This window comes from Ambystoma mexicanum, chromosome 1q (assembly GCF_040938575.1).
Source record: "Ambystoma mexicanum isolate Mex_15411 chromosome 1q, UKY_AmexF1_1, whole genome shotgun sequence".
Taxonomy (NCBI): Eukaryota; Metazoa; Chordata; class Amphibia; order Caudata; family Ambystomatidae; genus Ambystoma; species Ambystoma mexicanum.
Window position 1 is genome coordinate 764,706,750 of NC_090922.1, and position 18,620 is coordinate 764,725,369.

Sequence of the window (18,620 nt, forward strand, 5' to 3'; positions counted from 1 at the left end):
CCCTTTGTCTCCTTTCCTCACTAGTGTTAATGAACCCCAGCTGCAGCATCACGTGGCCCAGAAGAAGATTCCATACGTGGATACCCAGGGGCAGCTCATCAAGCCAGACAAGCCAAATGGTATCAAGATGGAAAAGTTTGTCTTCGACATCTTCCAGTTTGCAAAGTATGCCCTGTACTTTTCCAACTCTTTGCATGATTGATCTAAACACGTGTTGTGCCCGCTATATTCCCAGGACTGACTCCCGAGGAATCAAAATGGAAACTCACAAAGCGTGCCATGTAAAAATTCATATGGGATTGCATCTTTGCAAAATCGAGTCAATTTGATGGGGTTGGTGGCATGGGAATCAGCAGATGTGGAAAATGCTTCGTAACATTTTGCTTTTGTATGTGCATGGACAGCCACAGGCTTAATAGGCAGGAGATGCAATGAAAGAGGTTTCCACCAAAGCAGTCATCAAAGCTTAGCGGGAACGTTTTGCAAACCACCATTGCTCATGTTTTCCCCTTCCACACTCCCATTAATGTGAGGCCATTACCGAGCGTCCGATTGATTTTCTTGCTCATTTAATGCAATATTGCATTATTATATAACCAGAATATGTTAAACAAGTAGAATTGATCAAAGTCTGATTTTATGGGTAAATCCAAATATATCTTTTTATTAATATAAAGTTTTCTTTGAGACCATAATGACTGCACCAAAGGTTTGCTTTGAAATCCTGGCATGGTCCTCGGAAGCTATGATTCAACTGCTAACTTGGATTTGTCTCACAGCCCTCTTGGCTTTGTTTTGATTGCGATTCTGTAAATTCAATATACTGAGGGTAGGAAACATCACTGGCCTACACGTTATTTTTACTGTTAGCATTGGAATGTCTGCCTCATCCGAACAGGCTTCAGCGCGACATGTGAACTTTACATTAGCAGAGCTGTAGTTTAAGGTACACTGCAACTATTGTGCTAAACAGCTTGAACAGAAGTGCTGTACAGAGTTAAATAAAGCAATACATGGAAATGAGTGGTGAATGGTAATCGTAAACAGTATTTCTGAGAGCTGATGTTACATCATCCCATGATTACAGCAGTTACATTGTACATTACACAGGGTACGTGCCGTTGCTCCCCTATTACTTATTTGGCACAATTATTGCTACTCTTCATGGTGTCTGTGGCGAGAAAAGATTGTGAACAATTTGTCGCTTGAGAGAAAGTGCTCTGTCCTCCTTCAAAGGTGTGAACAGTTGTGCATAATTTTATAGAAGCCAGGACATAACTTGTCATATGGGGCTCAACTCAGATGTGTGTGTTAAAGGATGAGAGAACTTATTTTTGTTTCTACAAAAATCCTTCTTTTCCGCCACCATGATGTCCTACGTGCCACTGTTGCCTAGTAGGAATGTATTGTCCTTGAGATCGTCCAATTGGAGGAGGTGGTTATTGACTGTAGTTTTGTGACATAAAAAGGTGCAAGGTGGCCTCAAGCACGTGAATAGAACATTGCAATATGAAGCTGCCAAGAGGGCAATGGATCATATTCTTGAGATGGTGAAGGAGATTTGTGAATGGAGAGGCCAGCTTTGGGTGTTGAGGGTATGATTACTAGTCCATCATAGGCTATGTTGTGACGTGTGAACCTGTCAGCATGGGGGTTTTAAACCACTGTACATCCACAGCTACTTCTAACAACAAAGGGTTGTCCGTGAATCAAAGTCCTTTTTTGTCCTTACTAGAGGAGTTAGAAGTAGGGCCAAGCAGCTGATGTAGAGGCTGATGCATAGTCTAGCTTGGTGGGGACAAGAGCATTAATCATGCGTTTGGCAGCATGAATTGTGAAGTGAGGGCAAGTATACAGCTGTTGAGCATCAACACACTTCCTTGGTACATTGGAGGTAGATGTGATGGTGAACATGCTCCTGTTATTGTTGACCCCTGCCCAAGGCTTCTGGTGTGAATAAGACAGGCGAGTGCAATATTGTATGTTATGTTAAAGTATATTTATATCGCGCACTATCACCACCGGGGTCGTCCCCTGGCGCTCTGGTGGATCTGAAAATTAGGAGGGTATGATCGGTTAGTAGAGCTTAGCTGGATAACGTTGGAGCAAGATGTGTGATGTTCTGTTGGCAGCTTCAGTTCGGTTAGCATGGGTGCGGTTTATGGATCTGTGGGCTCCCATGTGCTGTTGTGCGAGACTGTGGTTTGTTTTGTTGTTGTAGTGAAGTGCTCGCGGTTTGCAGTGCAAGAGAGTGATTGTCGTTGTTTAGGGTTTGAGGCGCGTGCATAGACTTCCGGTTTTAGCATATGGGTTAGTGGGTTATCTCATTCTTTCGGTGTCTGTGTTTGACCTTGCGGTCTGCTGGAGCGTTCCTCTGCGGTTCATTCGCCTATCCCTGTGGCTGTCTTGTGATCTCTGGGCGGAAAAGGAGGTAAGGGCCTCCCCCATCCAGGGTTGAGATTGCTATGGTTATCAGTTGCTCTTTGGTCATAAATGGGCTCTACCTGTCCTGGGCCCTACGAATTATAAGTTCTCCCTGTCCTGTCAGGTGTTGGTGTTGAATGCTCCTTCGTCCTGGGGAGGCTTTTCTTTTGTTTCTATTGATTCCATTCTATATTGTCCATACTGTCAATTGTTTTTTCTTTAAAAACGTAAAACATACAGATGCAATTGAAATGTGCAGAAAACGGCTGTTTTGCTTTATTTTACTCACTTGCCATATCTGAATGTGTTTTGTATTTTCCACCTAACTAGAAAGTTTGTTGTTTACGAAGTGTTGCGGGAGGAGGAGTTCTCCCCGCTGAAGAACGCAGACAGCCAGAATGGGAAAGACAACCCAACTACTGCTCGGCATGCTCTGATGTCCCTGCATCACTGCTGGGTCCTCAATGCTGGTGGCCACTTCATTGACGAGAACGGCACTCGAATCCCTGCTATTCCTCTGTAAGTTCCCATCCATGTGCTATTGTTGAAACAGTGGAAAGGGCTGCCCTTCTAGTAACATAGGTTCACTGAGATTACAATGAACACTAATTTAGGTGCTGGGGAATGCCCTGCGAATTGATTTTAACTTCCCCAATCTGTTCCATTATAATGGAATGTTTCTATGTTAGCTTGTCTTCATCGAGAACAATTTCGGCACCCCTTTTATGTATTAATAGCTGTTGAATAATTTCTGCTGTGGGTTTTTTAATATTATCGGCCCGTTGTACTTGACATGGTCCTTGGGGTGTAGATTGACACATTTTTCATTTACTTTCATATCTTGGTCATGGTTAAATCGCACCACAGAATATGGAGGGCCAACCTGCTCTATGCTCAAATACAGAGCAACATTTAGCCACCGGTCATCCTTATACAAACTAATAGCTGCCAAACTGCCAAGTTTAAAGACACACGACAGAAGGATTGGACTTTCATTTGCATATGAACTGTGCCAAGTATAGTAACAAAGCTCTGACCGCCATACTATAGCACCAATACTATCACATTCTAACAAAGATGTGTGTTATTTTGTCTTCAAGATGAGCGAGACAAAAGGCTGATAATTCTCATTGCTCCTAAAGGGGCTGGATAACTGTGGTTCACATACCTTTTAATTACATGTCTGCATAAACTTTCATAAAGATACACCCATCAAAACCACCATTTCACTTTTTGTCACCTGGTTCCAAGTGCTTTGGACAGCATGACTCTTGAGTGATTACAAATTACACATCACATGAATGTATCTAAAAATAAATGGGGGGGATTTAACTTTGTCCAGAATGTTATTCCTTCAGGTGTATATTTTCCCTTTTTAGGGTGTCAAATTGCACCTATTCTGTCCTGCATTTGTTTAGCAGTTTAGGGTGCACCTGCTAGCTTTAACTGCCTATACAAGGGAGGTGATCTGCAATCTTTGGATCTCCAGCTGTTTTGATCTACAGCTCCCAATAACTCTAGCCAGAACAGTCAGTCGCAAAGGATCATGCGAGTTGTGGCTCTGAAAATCTGGAGAGGCGCAAGTTGTAAACCCTTAGCCCAGACCTATTTGATTGATCTGATTTTCTTAATTCAAAAATTAGGAATACATTTCTTCCCAAAAGGGTTAAATGGAAATGTTAAGTAAGACTGCCTTTTCCATCTTGGCAGTGCTCTATGCTATTCTCTATGGTTTGCAAGTCTCCATGTGAACTCGTATAGCTCTGACATGAAGCACCTTTTGTGGATGTAGACCTTTATTGCAGATATTGCGCCAGCCTGAAGAGTCCGTAATTTTCCTTCTTTGCCAGTAGACAAACGGGTCCAGTCCTCCATAGAAACGAGGCAAATTATGACTAGATCAATCGTTTCTACTTGTTTTAACTTTAATATGACTCAAACAGTGAATGTTTGTGTATTCTTCGTAAAACTGCAGTTGCATGTGGATATACATATTCATGCTCTAGCTACCAGAAGGATATACAGATATTACATTGACAAACGTATCCTTCATTTGTGTTGCTTTCAGAGTTGCGTGATGGGGGGGAAAACTTTCACAGCAGGCTACTCAGTGGATTGCGTCTTGTATATGATTATGCTTTACCTTGTAGCTAACACAAACTAGAAAGTATGCGTAGAGCATGCACCAACAGAGAAGAATATTTATATAGGCGACATCCCCCAGATCAGTGTTGAGTGCCAAAATGGTGGTCTCATCCTATGCTAAGTACCAGGGTGTCACTGGCCTACTTACTTCATGCGAAATCTTTCATTCATAAACTCTTGCTTCCTGCAGCGTTAGTTTGGAAGCTTGATGGCTGTTCAAGTCAAAGCACCTCCCTATTTGGACACAGCAGTGTACAACAGCAAGAGTTAATGATGCACGATAGCCAGACAAAACTGCCTGTAGATGGCTTCTAATCCAAAGTTGAAAAGTGTCTTGGTACAAGCACACCCTCAAGTCCATGCCCGCATGCTTACCTTTTTCATACAACTTCAGCTGTTCCACAACCAACGCTTCCGGTGGCATGAACATTTACTTGACTGATGCCGCTCAGAGCATTACAGTAGTCTGAATTCACAGCTGGACAAAGGAAATATAAAGCACTTGTACTAAAGAAAGTAAAATGTGGTGTGGGGCCCTTAAGCAAATGATACATCCATTTTCAGTGCATGGGCCGTCTTTCATTGCCCCCTTGCATCATGCTTTTTCTTCTGCTTGCCTGTTTTACTGCACTTATCACAGTGCCATGGCACTTGCTGTCATTTTGTGTCATCTGCCAAATGTTGTGTGGGTTGCAATAAACATTTTGCATGTAATAAAAATACTACCAATGTCAAATATAACACACTTTGCAAGTCATGCACTAAAAAGCAGTTCACCTAAAACAACTTTTTAAAAGGTTCCTACTTGCTGGTAAGAGCACTAGGTGCATGTCTTGTGGACAAAATGTAAAGCATATATTTGTGTCCATTATTGGATACAGAGACCATCTAAAGGTCCTGAAAGATCTCCTGTACTCAGATCTCCCTCCAGGATAACCACGACCACATGTGTGATTAGCACACTAAGGCCTACTTCTCTTTTTTAAGCAGCAGAACCCATGTCAACTTTTTAGTGCAAGTTTACTACCACCAGAATGTATAGAGAGAACGTTATTTTACGTCTGAGCACACCACTACGTTTATCACTGAATATTTACCTTTTGAATTAGTGAAGGATGTTTTGTTTCTAAATTCCATTAATCGATATTTATTCCCACATAGCAACTCAACAAACGGAGTGTCCGACGCCATCGATGCCAATGAAAAGTAAATATTTTCCCACTAGTGCATGGTGACGGGCTTCTGCTTCATAAGTACTAACATTCACTGCGATGCGCCCGAAACACTTTGACAATGCTGTTAGGTGGTGGTATTTTCTTTTGGGGCTCTGCCTTTGTCTGCTTTCATAAATCTGTTGATGCTCTGGGTGTCTGTCACTCTTTGTGTCCTGTAGAAACGGCTTTACTGCAGAAAATGACCCATGTTCTGATGTTAGGCCTGCCGCTTGACATACATGTTTGACCTGCTCAGTTAACTGACGACTGTTCACTATGTAGTGCACGTCTTGATCAAAATCTTCTACTCTGCCCTTTGATGGAGGGATTGGCATGGGAGGGTCTAGTCTCTATTCAGCCCGGTTCCATTTATCCCCCGTCCACAATTATTAAATTTGCAAGTTAAAGTGGCAGGCTCCTCTCCTTGAATAGAATCATGTTATGCAAGTACTATATATAAAAGCCTAAAACTAAACTTCAGCTTCTAAAGCAAATCTTAATTAGGTTTTGCTTTATTTTGCAAACAATGGAAATCTCCCAATTCAAGTTCTCGCCCTGCCTCCAACTAATTCAGACTCCGACTCTAAATTACATAGTCTTACTCACTTTCTTAATCATGCTGAACATGTCTGCTGTTTTCCCCACATCCTGTGAACGGACACAGTACTGTTTGCCTGTGAAACACGGGTATGATAATTGAGCAGATTTTAAACCGCTTGCCAAGGATCCCCGCTGCGCGGCTTCGAATGCATTTGCTCATGATCCCCAGTTCCAATCTTTCTACTGATAAAGCAGTTGTGTCCCACTTTTCTTGGTATGTTGAGCCAACATGGAGTAAATCTGCTTGGGCAAGCTCAAAAAAATCTAATGTAGAAATGGTATCTCTCACTAATTCTGCTTACAACTGCCTATTTCATGCAGGGATTTCGAGTTTTTTTGAAGTAGTCTACCACACAGATCACTGTTCAATTTTTAGGAGCTTTTGTGGATGTAGTTAAAGGGCACGAGGAGTGGAGGATTAGCCAAGTCAAAGAACACTATCCCATAAATATTGACATGATATATGGTGAGGCACGTAATTAAAATAAAATATTGAATAATTCAACCAAACATGTTAGTCAATTCAGAGAGGAGGCCAACCTCTTGCAAAAGTAAAGAAATAACAGGAATATTATTTCGCCATGTTTATGTTCAATACAGAAAAGAAACGAATACAGCATGTATAAAATACATTCTGAGATTGGGGGTGCTTCCATTTCTTTTTTTTGCAAGTTTAGAAACATTGCACCCTTTTATTCAGATTGCCTAGAGATGAAACGTGGTTGAAGCCTGCTACATATTAGCAGCTGCTCACTTGATAGCAAAGAGTGCTGTGGCTCTGTCCTCTCCGTGTAATTCCAAGAGAGCAGCCTGAGGGACATCCTGTCTGGGCCCCCAGCCCTGACATAGTCAACGTCCACAGTTAACTAATACATTTCAGTTACCATTTCAGCAAATTTGGCAAAGACTTAAGTTCTCCTGGACACTGATTTCCTCTTTGTTAAGTCATTAACGTGTTCTCTCTGGAGTAATTCTGGTACCCTACAGCAATATACTTCAGCTGTGCGGCTATTTAAGTAACCATTTTGTAACTACGCAGGGGACTTTACCAATTCTGGCATCTGAATTGGGCTGAATTTCAAAAACAATTAATGGCAGATATTAGTGCACAATGTACAGAAAGATCCTTGTTTATCAGGACAGCGCTCTTGTGAGAGTAGTCATTTTTTACCTAGATTCTGGTTGATGTCCGTCCGAGCATATGCAAAACCTATTAGGTGAGGTGGAAAACCAAAGATGTACTTCTAGTCTGAATTTTAAACCAATCTTAAAGAACAATAATTAGTTGGTGCTGAATGGGGTTCCCCTTAAAATAATATTGGTAGTGGAGCTAGGGAGAGATTGGATCTATTGGTGATATTTCTCGTAACCCAAGTAATTGGTGAACTGTGATAGAATAATTTAACTCCATCTTGAACCCAACTACCGTTTCTTTACTAACGATAGATGGCAAGACTTCTACACGGTGCATGCACACAGCAGCATGTTCTTGCTTTGATGTTTACTGCAGCTATCTACTGTGCTGGAATGATGGTATGTAGAAGTGAAAGACCAAGCTTTCATTCTGTTGACAGGCTTAACAATGTCAGTAAAGGAGGATGCCCACATTCTTGTCTTCCCCCAAGCTACTTGGTTCCCAACATTTTTATGATGGCTTTTCAACATGGGAATGATTCCAGAGTAACCTGCCTTATCAGATCTACCAGCACATCATCGGGGCACCACTGCAGCCTTTTACACATATTATTGCTACTGGTCCTCATGAGATGGTGCATAAGTAGGGTAACTATTTCTGTTGCAACTACTTCAACCGCGTGCGTTTTGGTGACATCATAGATCCTTTTTTCAGTTGTCAATGAATATGTCCCTGAACATGGCTTATTACACCTTTCTTTTCCCCCTCTGCACTTATTTTACCTACATTTTGGAGGCTGTTGCTTCCCCTCTGCTACAGTAACTATTTGTAGCCATTTTCCTGATTTTGGCTGTTCGAGAAATGTTTTTTACTTCCGATTTTCTTATAGATTTTTAAAGTTTAGGATGCACCCTCCCTTTTCTAATGTCTCACAGTGCCAGCATAACAAGAAGGCTTTTCTCTGCCCTTCGGTCAATTTAATGCTCAAAAGCCATTGATACTTAGTAATTGCAATTGACGGTGACAACTTCCAAGCCGATATGCAATTCAACCAGAATGGGTCATTTTGGATTTCATAAAGCCTATCGGCATGCCACCTATATCGCCTAACATAATACTTTTCCATACATCTGCAGGCCATAATTATGTCTTATTGTTTTAAGGGCTTTGGAATCGCATCACAACCAACAATGTTCATCCTTAGGGATGCCATACGACACCCCCTTAATTGCTAGGACTGGCAACTTATTTAAGCGCATCAACTTGAAACTCCTTCTTAAGGTAGGACAGGGAAACTGCATAATATTATTTTGGGCTATACTTCCTCTGATTCCTTCTAAAAGAGCCCCCTGAATCATAGGAACAATTGCTTTCAATTTCTGTTGTTTTTTTCAGAAAAAAATGGTATTTGAGGCAGTTTGTTTCAGTTCCAGTGATATCACAATTAAAGGCACATCCCTTTGGACCCATCATGCCACTTTAAATTGCAAACTATTCCAGGGATAATTTAAACATTAAAAAACGTCAGTTATTGACTAGTACAACTGTCCGAATGCTTCATGCCTCCTGGCCTAACATTAAAATAATTGTAGGTAAGAGAACTCGCCTTAACCCACTTCACATGCCCCACCTTCTCTAATTCTGCAATCCAAGGAGGTGGCATGTGAGTCAGTGTAAATACTAAAGGAATTCCTTTATTAGGAGATTCTTTGGCACTCTTGCTGGAAGCGTGGTTTCCTTCGTGTTTCACGTGTTGACCCAGTTGCCTTGAACCTATGTGATCAGGATATCGGTCTATTCCATTGCAATGCAGACAATTGACCCCAAAGTGCTCTGTGGGAGCCCCCTCAAACCCCATTCTTGACCTTTCTAACAAGTTTGTGTTATTATATTCCTAGACTTGAATTACATGAATAAAATCAGCTTTAGCTATAGGGCAGTAGTCCTAAATTGTTGGTTTTGCAAAGATTCCCACAAATGAGTCTTTCATCTCCAGTATTTGACTTGCACTAAAAGTGCTCAGACGCCTTGCCGAAACATCTAGATTCGTCCTGGAATCAGTCACTAGTGTGGCATTTCCTTTACCCCAATGTGTTTATATCCAATTACTGGCTCGTTTTAAAATTCTTATTGCAAAAGTTTTTTTTGGGAGAAATGTACCCCAGAACACAACAGGTTCCTTTTTGTATGACTCCTCCTCTGTTCATTGTGGTTCCGGATGATTAATTTGTCATACAGATTGCCTGAACCCGTTTTTGTTTTCTTTGCTGCAGTTTGAAAGATGCCAATGACCTGCCAATTCAATGTGAAATCTCCGCTCTCGTCTCGTATTCTGGAGAAGTAAGTATTATACTGGGACTGAAGACTAAAGTGAGTTTAAGGGTAAAGTGGACACAACTTGAGACTTTAGTTACTTTATTTGGTTATGAACTTGGAGGTCCTACACTGACCATGATAAATCTGCTTTCTGGTTGTGCAATATATCACCAAAAAGGCATGACCCCTACACTTTAGCTCTGAGTTAAGATTGGAAGAAAGGAAAGGCTGCTTTTTCTGATTTATCAATATGATCCCCAAGTTTCAGACATGATATTGATTTTTTTAAGCAGGGTTCTGCAATTTTTGGCATGCAAATGTTTTGGGCTAAAACGCCCATCTGCTGTAGCCAGCTAAATCAGTGGTGGGGGATTATGGGAATCCTAATCCAGAACCTCTGGCAAGCCACAAGGTAATGTGTGAACTGTGGGAGTTTGTACATAAATGCTTCCTTTGCAGCAGTGACATTTGAACAAGGCCGGACACAATAATTATTTTCCCGCAGCATAATTCGTCAATGGGAAAAATGTCATTTTTGTAAGCCAAACTCTTTGCATTCACTAGTCTACTGGCACAAAACAGTCTGTAAAAGAATGCTTTTTCATCCAGTGATTTTTCTAAATGGTACAAATCCTAAGCAAAGCTTAACTGCTTTAGTGTGTGTAAATTCTTTCATGGAGGTCAACTGATTGGTTGAGAATGTTGAGTACGAATGTGAGGGAGTCAGTGGAAACTGCAAGTCTGCTTCGGCTAAGGGGCTCACTAGCCTTCTGAGAACTGGCTTCCTGCCTCAAAGCATTGATTACTCCTGAGACGTGTGATGGTGCAAAATAAAATGGTTCTGTTTGATTCAGGCAAACTCCCACTTGCTGACACTCCGCAGACCGAATCCCTTTCTACGATTTTTGGTTTGATGATCTGACCCCTCCCTCTGAATTCACTTTGCTGATTCGGCATAATGTTTCACCCCTCCTCCCTCACCGACCCCAATCATTCGCTCTTTAATGCCCACAACATCTCATCACCTTCGAAAGGGGGTGGTGGGGGGAGGTTTACCTCCCATTGGCCACTTCAGAAAACGCTCCTCAGTACCACATTTCCTATCACTGCCGCTGCACCCTGTCTTGTCCTTGGCCCATGGCCTGCTGTGCAGAAAACCGCCTAATACCAACCTCACCCAGAAGGCAACCCACGCCTCTAGCACAGTGCTCGTCTGGTCATAGTGTTTAGGTATTGGTCGTATTTGATGAATCCCAGTTGATTTCCTTAGATTCTGCGAGTCTGGGTCAGAACAACCAAATATGGTGAATTCCAAAAATAAAATGTCCTGTTTTAGAAACATGGCAGCATGATAAAAATACAGGATTCTCCTCCAGTTTCTAGACCTCTTAGCCCCTTCTTTAGTGACTTCATTTCTGGACTATTCAGTGCCACCCACCAGGGAAGCGTGGAGATCTTTAGAGGTCTCTGTGATGTTTCGAGAGAGCCTTAGATTTCTTTGAGCCTATACTTGCTCTCTCAACTATTTACCATTTTAAACTGGTAACCTCAGACCAAGTCCCCATTAGTACTGCCATCACAAACTGATCCCTCAGTATGACAATTTTCTACGTGATCTGTGCCACTCCTTCCTCCCATTTGCCTCCCTATATGTTGCAACGAGGCTTCCCATTTCTTTGTGCACTCAGTCAGGTGCTTAGGCAAGGGCGGCCCCTTTTTGGTTCCCAACCTTAGTCTACTGGGATACTTGGTACCCTCTAAGGAGTTCCTACCTACCATCGTTGTCATTGATGTCACAGCTGTCAGTCACCAGATTGTGAATGTCACTTGGCATCCAAACCCCTTAATGTACCCACAGAGTCCCTTCTCAGCGGCACTGATGGAGAACACAGTCATGTGCCATGGCAGCGGTGCCTGCACAGATTATGCATTGCTGCAGATGACTCCAGTTTATCTCTACAGTACGTACCCGTCGTCCTCGTCGGCTGCAATAGCCAGGCACCACTCCTATGTAGATCAGGAAGCTGATCCAGAGGAACAGGGTTGAGGACCATTTGTCTAACGCAAAGTTCGTCCTTGTCTTGCTGGGTCAAAACATTGTCTGGAGGAACTGAAACCCACGGGGCCCTAAAGTAACAGACCCTCATTGTGGCACTGGTTCTGCTTTTGAGAATCAGAAGGTGAGCTTCCAATGCAAATGGAAGTACTCGAAGTGGCCTCTGAGAACTGGGAAAACATCATTTTCTGGGGCTGTGCTACTAAATGTAAACTGGAAAATAAAATTATAAAGACACTCGAGGGGAGATACATCGTCCCACAGTACATCCACTAGCTTAATCCTGTGTGGTAGCTGCTGCTTTACACAGAGCCTAACTGCATCTACAGTCGCACCCATACATAAATATTGCAAGCAAGTGGATAATATAGGTAACATTTATTTACCATGACTCTTCTCAGTATCTGGTAATATTGTCCCTATAAATACATATAGTCGCCGGAAAATGGCATAGGCAAACATTATTTATGGGGACAAAATATGGGGTAAATGGGAACAGAGCTGGCGGGGGTGTCCCCCGCTCATATAAAAAAATGTGACTGGTACAGGGGTGTCCCCCAAAGGTACCATGATGTCGCCGCAAAAAAAGAAAGGGCCTTCTTGCATGGTGATTTTTGCAGGGACGTTGTCTCATGGAACCCTCTTCTCTTCATTTAAGGCAGTCTAGGGAAGGTGGGAGGGGAGATATGCCAGATTGACGGTGCCTGATTGATGGTGCCCACCCAGCACTGGAAACCAGCAGGGTGAAAGCCCAAAGAAAGAGACTTGGACGCCAGAGTGACAGCACGACCCCCACACGAGAAGTCCACAGGACAAGTGCCCGAAAGAGAAAGGTGGTGGCGACACCACAAAAGCCCTGTGGTGGGCAGCCGGTCCCTCTTTCCTTGCAAATAGCACCACACATCGAAGGACGTAAGGTGTCGGACACCTCATCAAAAGATAAGGACACCAGAGAGAGACCGCACAGAATATGCCAACAAAGTACAAGCTATGGCATTCCGAGACCGGGTCAAACAAGAAAGTCTCCCACATAATAGAAGGTAACGGGGAGTACTGGCATAGCAGGTCTAAAAGATATGTAAAGCTTGCAGGCAGCAATCATCCGCATGTGTAATTACTTTTGTTCTTCATGTCTGCTCCCTGCAAGGCAAAGCAGGAGTTTACAGCGTTCATCCACAAACGGAATACTGATTTCCATTGCACTATTCGAGTCCTCTTAAATGACATGGATATTGCTTCAAAGGGTGTGAACCTTAGAGTTGACTTACAATGCCAGGCTTTGCTAAAGTCCACTTATCTTCTTCAGCATGCGCATGACAAAGTGGTAGATCTACCATCCACTTGCACACCAAGAAGAGAGTCCACATTCAAGCCTGTGTGTCTGCGACATCTAACAACTTGGCCAAACTCTTTACAATCTGCAAGGAGCTGGCTAACCCTGCTGCAGTCTCTACCCCTCCGATGCTCTTTGCAATGCCCTTGCCTCTCACTTTATCTCAAAAACCCAGGACATCTTGTCCACCCTCTTCTCTACTCTGTCTGTACTCGCTGACCCTCCGTCAGCCATTCCACCTCCGACCTTCTCGTCTTTTTCTTTTTTCTCCCCTGATGAGGTCGCTAGACAAGTCTGATCTATGAAAGCCTCGTCAAAACTGGTATATCCCTGTGCCTCTAAAACTATCAAGGACCGCATTGATACCCTCGCCCCAGCCCTTGACGATTTTTGAAACCACTCCTTTGCCTCAGGATCCTTCCCCTCCTTTCTTAAGCCCTCCCTTTTGCATCCTCTTCTCAAGAAACCCACAGCTGATCCCTCTTATCCGGCCAGCTATCGTCCAATTTCCATTACTCCCTTTTTGGGCAAACTCCTTGAAAAGTTGGCCATTGCTCAACTAAAACTTAATTCCGATTCTTTTGGCTGTCTCCATGACCATCAGTCTGGCTTCAGAACTGGCAGAAGCACGGAAACTGCTCTCCTGAACATTCGCGAGGATCTGCTTTTTAACCTTGACTCTAGCATTCCCTGTGTCCTCATCCCTCTTGATCTCTCCTCTGCTTTCGACACAATCAACCATACCATCCTGCTCACCCATCTCTGTGATAACCTGGGTATCTCTGATCAGGCTCTGGCCTGGCTGACCTCTTTCCTCTCTGATCGACCCTCCCGGGTCCAACTTGGGTCCTTCCTCATCTATCTTCCTCTCCAACTGTGGTGTTCCACAGGGGTCTAACCTCTCACCCTGGCTTTGCAACCAATACCTGGCAACTCTCGCCTGCTGCATTGACATTTTCTGCTAAAACTTCCAGTGCTATGCGACGACATTGGCCACCTCCTCTACCTCTCTCATCTCTGATTGCCTAACTGCCATTCAAGATTGGTGTGCTGCCAACTATCTTTATCTGAATGCCAGCAAGACTGAGATCCTTCTCATCGGCAGACCATCACCATCCTTTCCCCCTCACTCTCGGGCTGGCCTCCCTTGGCTGCCCTCCTATACCCACCTGTGAGGTCAAGAACCTTGGGGTCATCTTTGATTCCACACTTTCCTTCTCCGCCCACATCGCTGATGTCTCAAAGTCAAACCTCCTACTGCACCTCCTCAGTGGTACTCTGCCTTTCCTCTCCTTCCCCTAGAAACTCACTTTCTCCCAAGCTCTGGTTCTCTGTAGGATGGACAACAGCCTCTTTCTAAATTTACCTGCCTCTACTCTCTGCCCTTTGCAACTTATCCAGAACAGGACTGCAAGACTTGTCCTTGGCCTCAAGCACTGGGATCGTATCTCTCCAGCTCTGAAATCCCTCCACTGGCTCCCAGTGGTTGCAAGGATTAAATTCTAAACCCTCTGCATTATCCACAAGGCTTTCTGGGGGTCTGGGTCCAACATAACTTCAGCTATCCTTCCCCAAATACCTCCCCTCTCAAGCTCTCCACTCCTTTACCTCTAACTCCCTCAGGGTCAGTTGTTTTTCAAAGAAACAAGTTAGATCTGTCTTCGGCTGGGGCCTCCCTCGGCAACAGCCTCCCTGCCACTCTAAAATTTAAGGAGAACCGTCTCTGGTTCCAGAAGCACCTCAAGACCTTCCTCTTTGTTTTTGCCTTTGCCCCCTTCTCTCCTGCTGATTCTGTTCTTCCTCCCGGCCCAGGTACCTGCTCATCCCCCTCACGCACTGCCTCCGGCCCATCCCTTGCACAGGGGTCAGTATCTGTACCCATACAGCCCCCACCCCCTTTTTCTTCCTGCACTTATCAGACCTAGCCAGTCTGCTGCCTTGAACCCAGCACTTGCCATTTGCTGGCTGCACTACCATTGTTTGCTGCCTTTATTATTTATTAATTTATTATTATTTATCGATTTTCTCTTTGCTCTGCATTCTTTTTTCTCCCCCTTCGATGCACTTCTCCCCCTCCCCCATGCACGTGCACGTTCTCAATGTCACTGGGCCTAGTAAAAGCGTTGTTTTGTTCTCCCCTGTTCCCCTTCCCTTGCCTTTTCGCGCTCTGAAACATTTGTGAATGAGCGTGATAGAAATCCAATATCAATATCAAAAACTGCTTTATGGACTCTAGAATGATGAGCCGTTGGGTAAATCTAAAACTGGAGCTACCACTTTGTCCGTAGGTATGATGTCTAAAGACCGGCCCAATTGCAAAGACAGGACCGGTCTAGCAGTGAAAAAAGAGAAAGCTCAAATCTTACTGTTAAACCTCAGCCTGGGAGCCTCGCCCTCTGAATAAAATGAGGATTGGCTTTTTCCATGATTAGAGAACACTGCCTTCTGGTTGTTGGGAAGGTAACTTCGTATTTGCAAGCCTGGCGGAAAACCACACAAGGTTCTTGGTTCATATTCATAGTACACAGCAGCCGCAAACTTTCCCCTCTGCCACCTTGCCATGTCAAGCAGTATCACTGCAACAAACCCATGCAACAAAAAGAGGTATAAGGTACTATTCCCAGTTGTTTATTGATGAGAGTAAAACCAGGGATTTGTTTTATTCTGAAAATACTCTCGGCTAGTGCGTTTCATACAGGTACTTCAAGATGGGGCCCAGTGCAGCAGATCTTTGGGAGATTCGCTCTGCGCTGTATCTCTGAAGATGTTTTTCTAAACGTACAAATTTGCCAAATGTATAGGACAGACATTGCAAATTGTGACCTCTGAATCAAACTTAAGCTTTGCTCAAGCTAGATAACTGGATTTGTCTTCCCTCATTTACGTAAGTCATATCCTCACAGCTATATCTTCCACCTGTGTATCCCATTGAAAAAAACTAAAACGGTACTAATGTAACATTGAATCCTTGTTAATCTGGATGATGGGGTAAATTCCGAATCATTGAGTGGGGTTTATTTACTTTAATTTAACAACCTGAGGCAAGCCAAAACTTCATACCCATTGAACCATCTTCAGGATTGCCTAGGTAGGATCAGAAATGAACATTGCAATATTGTCTACACAAATCGCCTGGCCCAATCTCCTTATTTTACTGCCCTGTCCCTCTGGAAAAAGTGGTACAGAAGTAACTGTGTATAAGGGTTACTCACTATAGATACTCTTAGATGGTTATAAGAATACCTTGCCTCATTTCTGACAGACCCCTTGCCGACCATCTCGATATCTTGTTTGATGAGGCATTTGCATAAAGAGTGGTACTGATGTATGAAAGCTGGCACATGCATGGGGGTTGGTCAGGGTAGTCTTGCACATGTTGGAGCAGCACTTCACTTTTCCAGGGTACTGATATTTCAGGAGTGTTGTAAGGTGGCTATGAATGAACTACTATTATGAATTACTTGTACTTTTGTGTGCTTTTTGTTAATTTATACAAAGGTTCACTCTCTTGGGCTGGTAAGCTGGGATGTAACCCACTGTACAGTGTCCCATTCTTTTAGGTTCATGATATGACTGAGGGTAAGCTAGCGAGGACGGAGAGCCATGCCAAGGTGTCTCGAGGGTGTTAAACGGGTCATTTTAAAATATAAGGAATGCTGAGGAATTTCTCACGGTGGTGAAGTAAGAGAAAACGAGAAACCCAACAGGACTTGCAGTATTTGTCACAATGCCAGCAGAGTGGAACAACTTGGTAGTTTGACAGATTCTCTTGTCAAGTACTATTCTAGGAATCCTATGTAGTCGGATTGAGTTGTGCTAATGGGTTGCATCTGTCTTCTCTTTGTAGAATGTTATGTTGCGCTGCTATTACTAATCACCTTCTGCCTCTCCCTAGGGCTTGGAAAAGTATGTCAACAATCGGGAATTTCACCCACCCTTACTGATCGATGAACGTGGAATTCATGAGTTGGTGAAGAATGGCTTGTGAAGGATTGTTCTCGGGACCCCAACACAACGTTTTCTCTGCTCCTTTTGTTGGGCAAGTTGCTCGAAGGAAGATGCCTATAGGCTAGGCTGAATGTCTAATTGTAAAATATGTGAAGGGTTACTTTTACACCTCAGTCTTATTTATATTATTTTAAAATTGTATTTTTTTACTCCCAAAACACCTGAGTCTGACCAAATGATTTGGCCAATTTCCTGAAACTGGGACGATTGCAGTTCCTTTATTTATTGTGTCCATCTGGCATTAATTGTGGGAAGCAAAAACTTTGCTTTTTTTAAACAAAATTGTATATAGAAATTATTATAAACTATTGTACATTCTAAATATTTTATATGGTACTTGGGAATAATCTTAGAGGTTATTTTTCTTCCTCAGATGTTTAACTATTTTTAAGGATTTAAGTTGTAGCTCATAACAATGAGCCATGCTTGTGTCTTGCAGATATTGCACATATGATAACTGGAGAACTTGATTAAATATAAATATGTATTTAACTCATTTTATTTTTTGTCTATTTAATTATAACAACATTCTACCTCACCAGAGCAATGCTGGTTTGCTCAGGATGAGTTTTCTATCCCAGAAACCCACCATGCCAATACATGTTTTAAAGACTGCCCGTCAATTCACCTATATGCAGCAGCCTCCATGCATGTCTCACCTTAAACAGAAACTGCAGTAATTACGTTTTTCTATTGTAAGAATGTAATTATGACCAGTTACCTCGAATATCCATAACAAGGTAGCCTTGAAATGTGACACAATGGCAAAAAAACAACAACCCTGCCACCAGACCATGATCGGAGTACAAGAGAAATCCCAGCTCTATATAGCCATTTTGATGCATTGTTTTTTCTCATGTAGTCAAACGAAGTGGACTGTTCCAGAGGGGCAAAATCATTGTGTGCAATCTGTTTCTTTTTCACTCACGATATTTGGGGAGGAGAAGCAACTTTTGTCTGCCAAATTGGGGAGGAGAAGCAACTTTTGTCTGCCAAAGACAGTTGAGTACGTAAAGCCTTGTACGGCTGCACTTTATGCCCCTGACAAATAAAAACGTGTTATATATTACTTTTGCAGCGTGTGGTTCTGCTATAAAGTGGCATGCTATGTATAGTCCACCATCTAGTGGTTGACCTGCAGTATTACAACTTGTTTACTAATAAGTGAGGCCTCGATCACTGCATTTCCATGATGGGATCCATATATGAGTGTGCGCTACCCACACTGCTGCTTCTTGTCAAGGGCCTACTCGGATTAATTTCCACTGTCGGTTTCCATCTCGGAAGGACAATGGTGAAGGGGCCCAGTGCAGATGTGGCACAGTGATCAAGGAACGTTTTAAGTGGCATCAGTGGGGATACATTGTATGACGATTATAAAGATACACT

The 18,620-nt window shown here is 43.0% G+C and overlaps 1 protein-coding gene across 3 annotated transcripts in view; it reads left to right on the plus strand.

Annotated features, from left to right (window-relative positions):
• Window positions 1-17,727, plus strand: part of UAP1 (UDP-N-acetylglucosamine pyrophosphorylase 1) — a 117,582-nt gene extending 99,855 nt beyond the window's left edge. For 2 of the 3 annotated variants that reach the window (XM_069641349.1, XM_069641350.1), the window contains exons 7-11: window positions 25-165; window positions 2,755-2,943; window positions 5,731-5,775; window positions 9,792-9,858; window positions 17,119-17,727. In XM_069641349.1, the coding sequence (XP_069497450.1) occupies window positions 25-165; window positions 2,755-2,943; window positions 5,731-5,775; window positions 9,792-9,858; window positions 17,119-17,211 (535 nt within the window). In that variant the 3' untranslated portion in view covers window positions 17,212-17,727. The remainder of the gene's footprint in view (window positions 1-24; window positions 166-2,754; window positions 2,944-5,730; window positions 5,776-9,791; window positions 9,859-17,118) is intronic. The other variant, XM_069641351.1, reaches the window with a different exon arrangement.
• The last annotated feature ends 893 nt before the right edge of the window (window positions 17,728-18,620 follow it).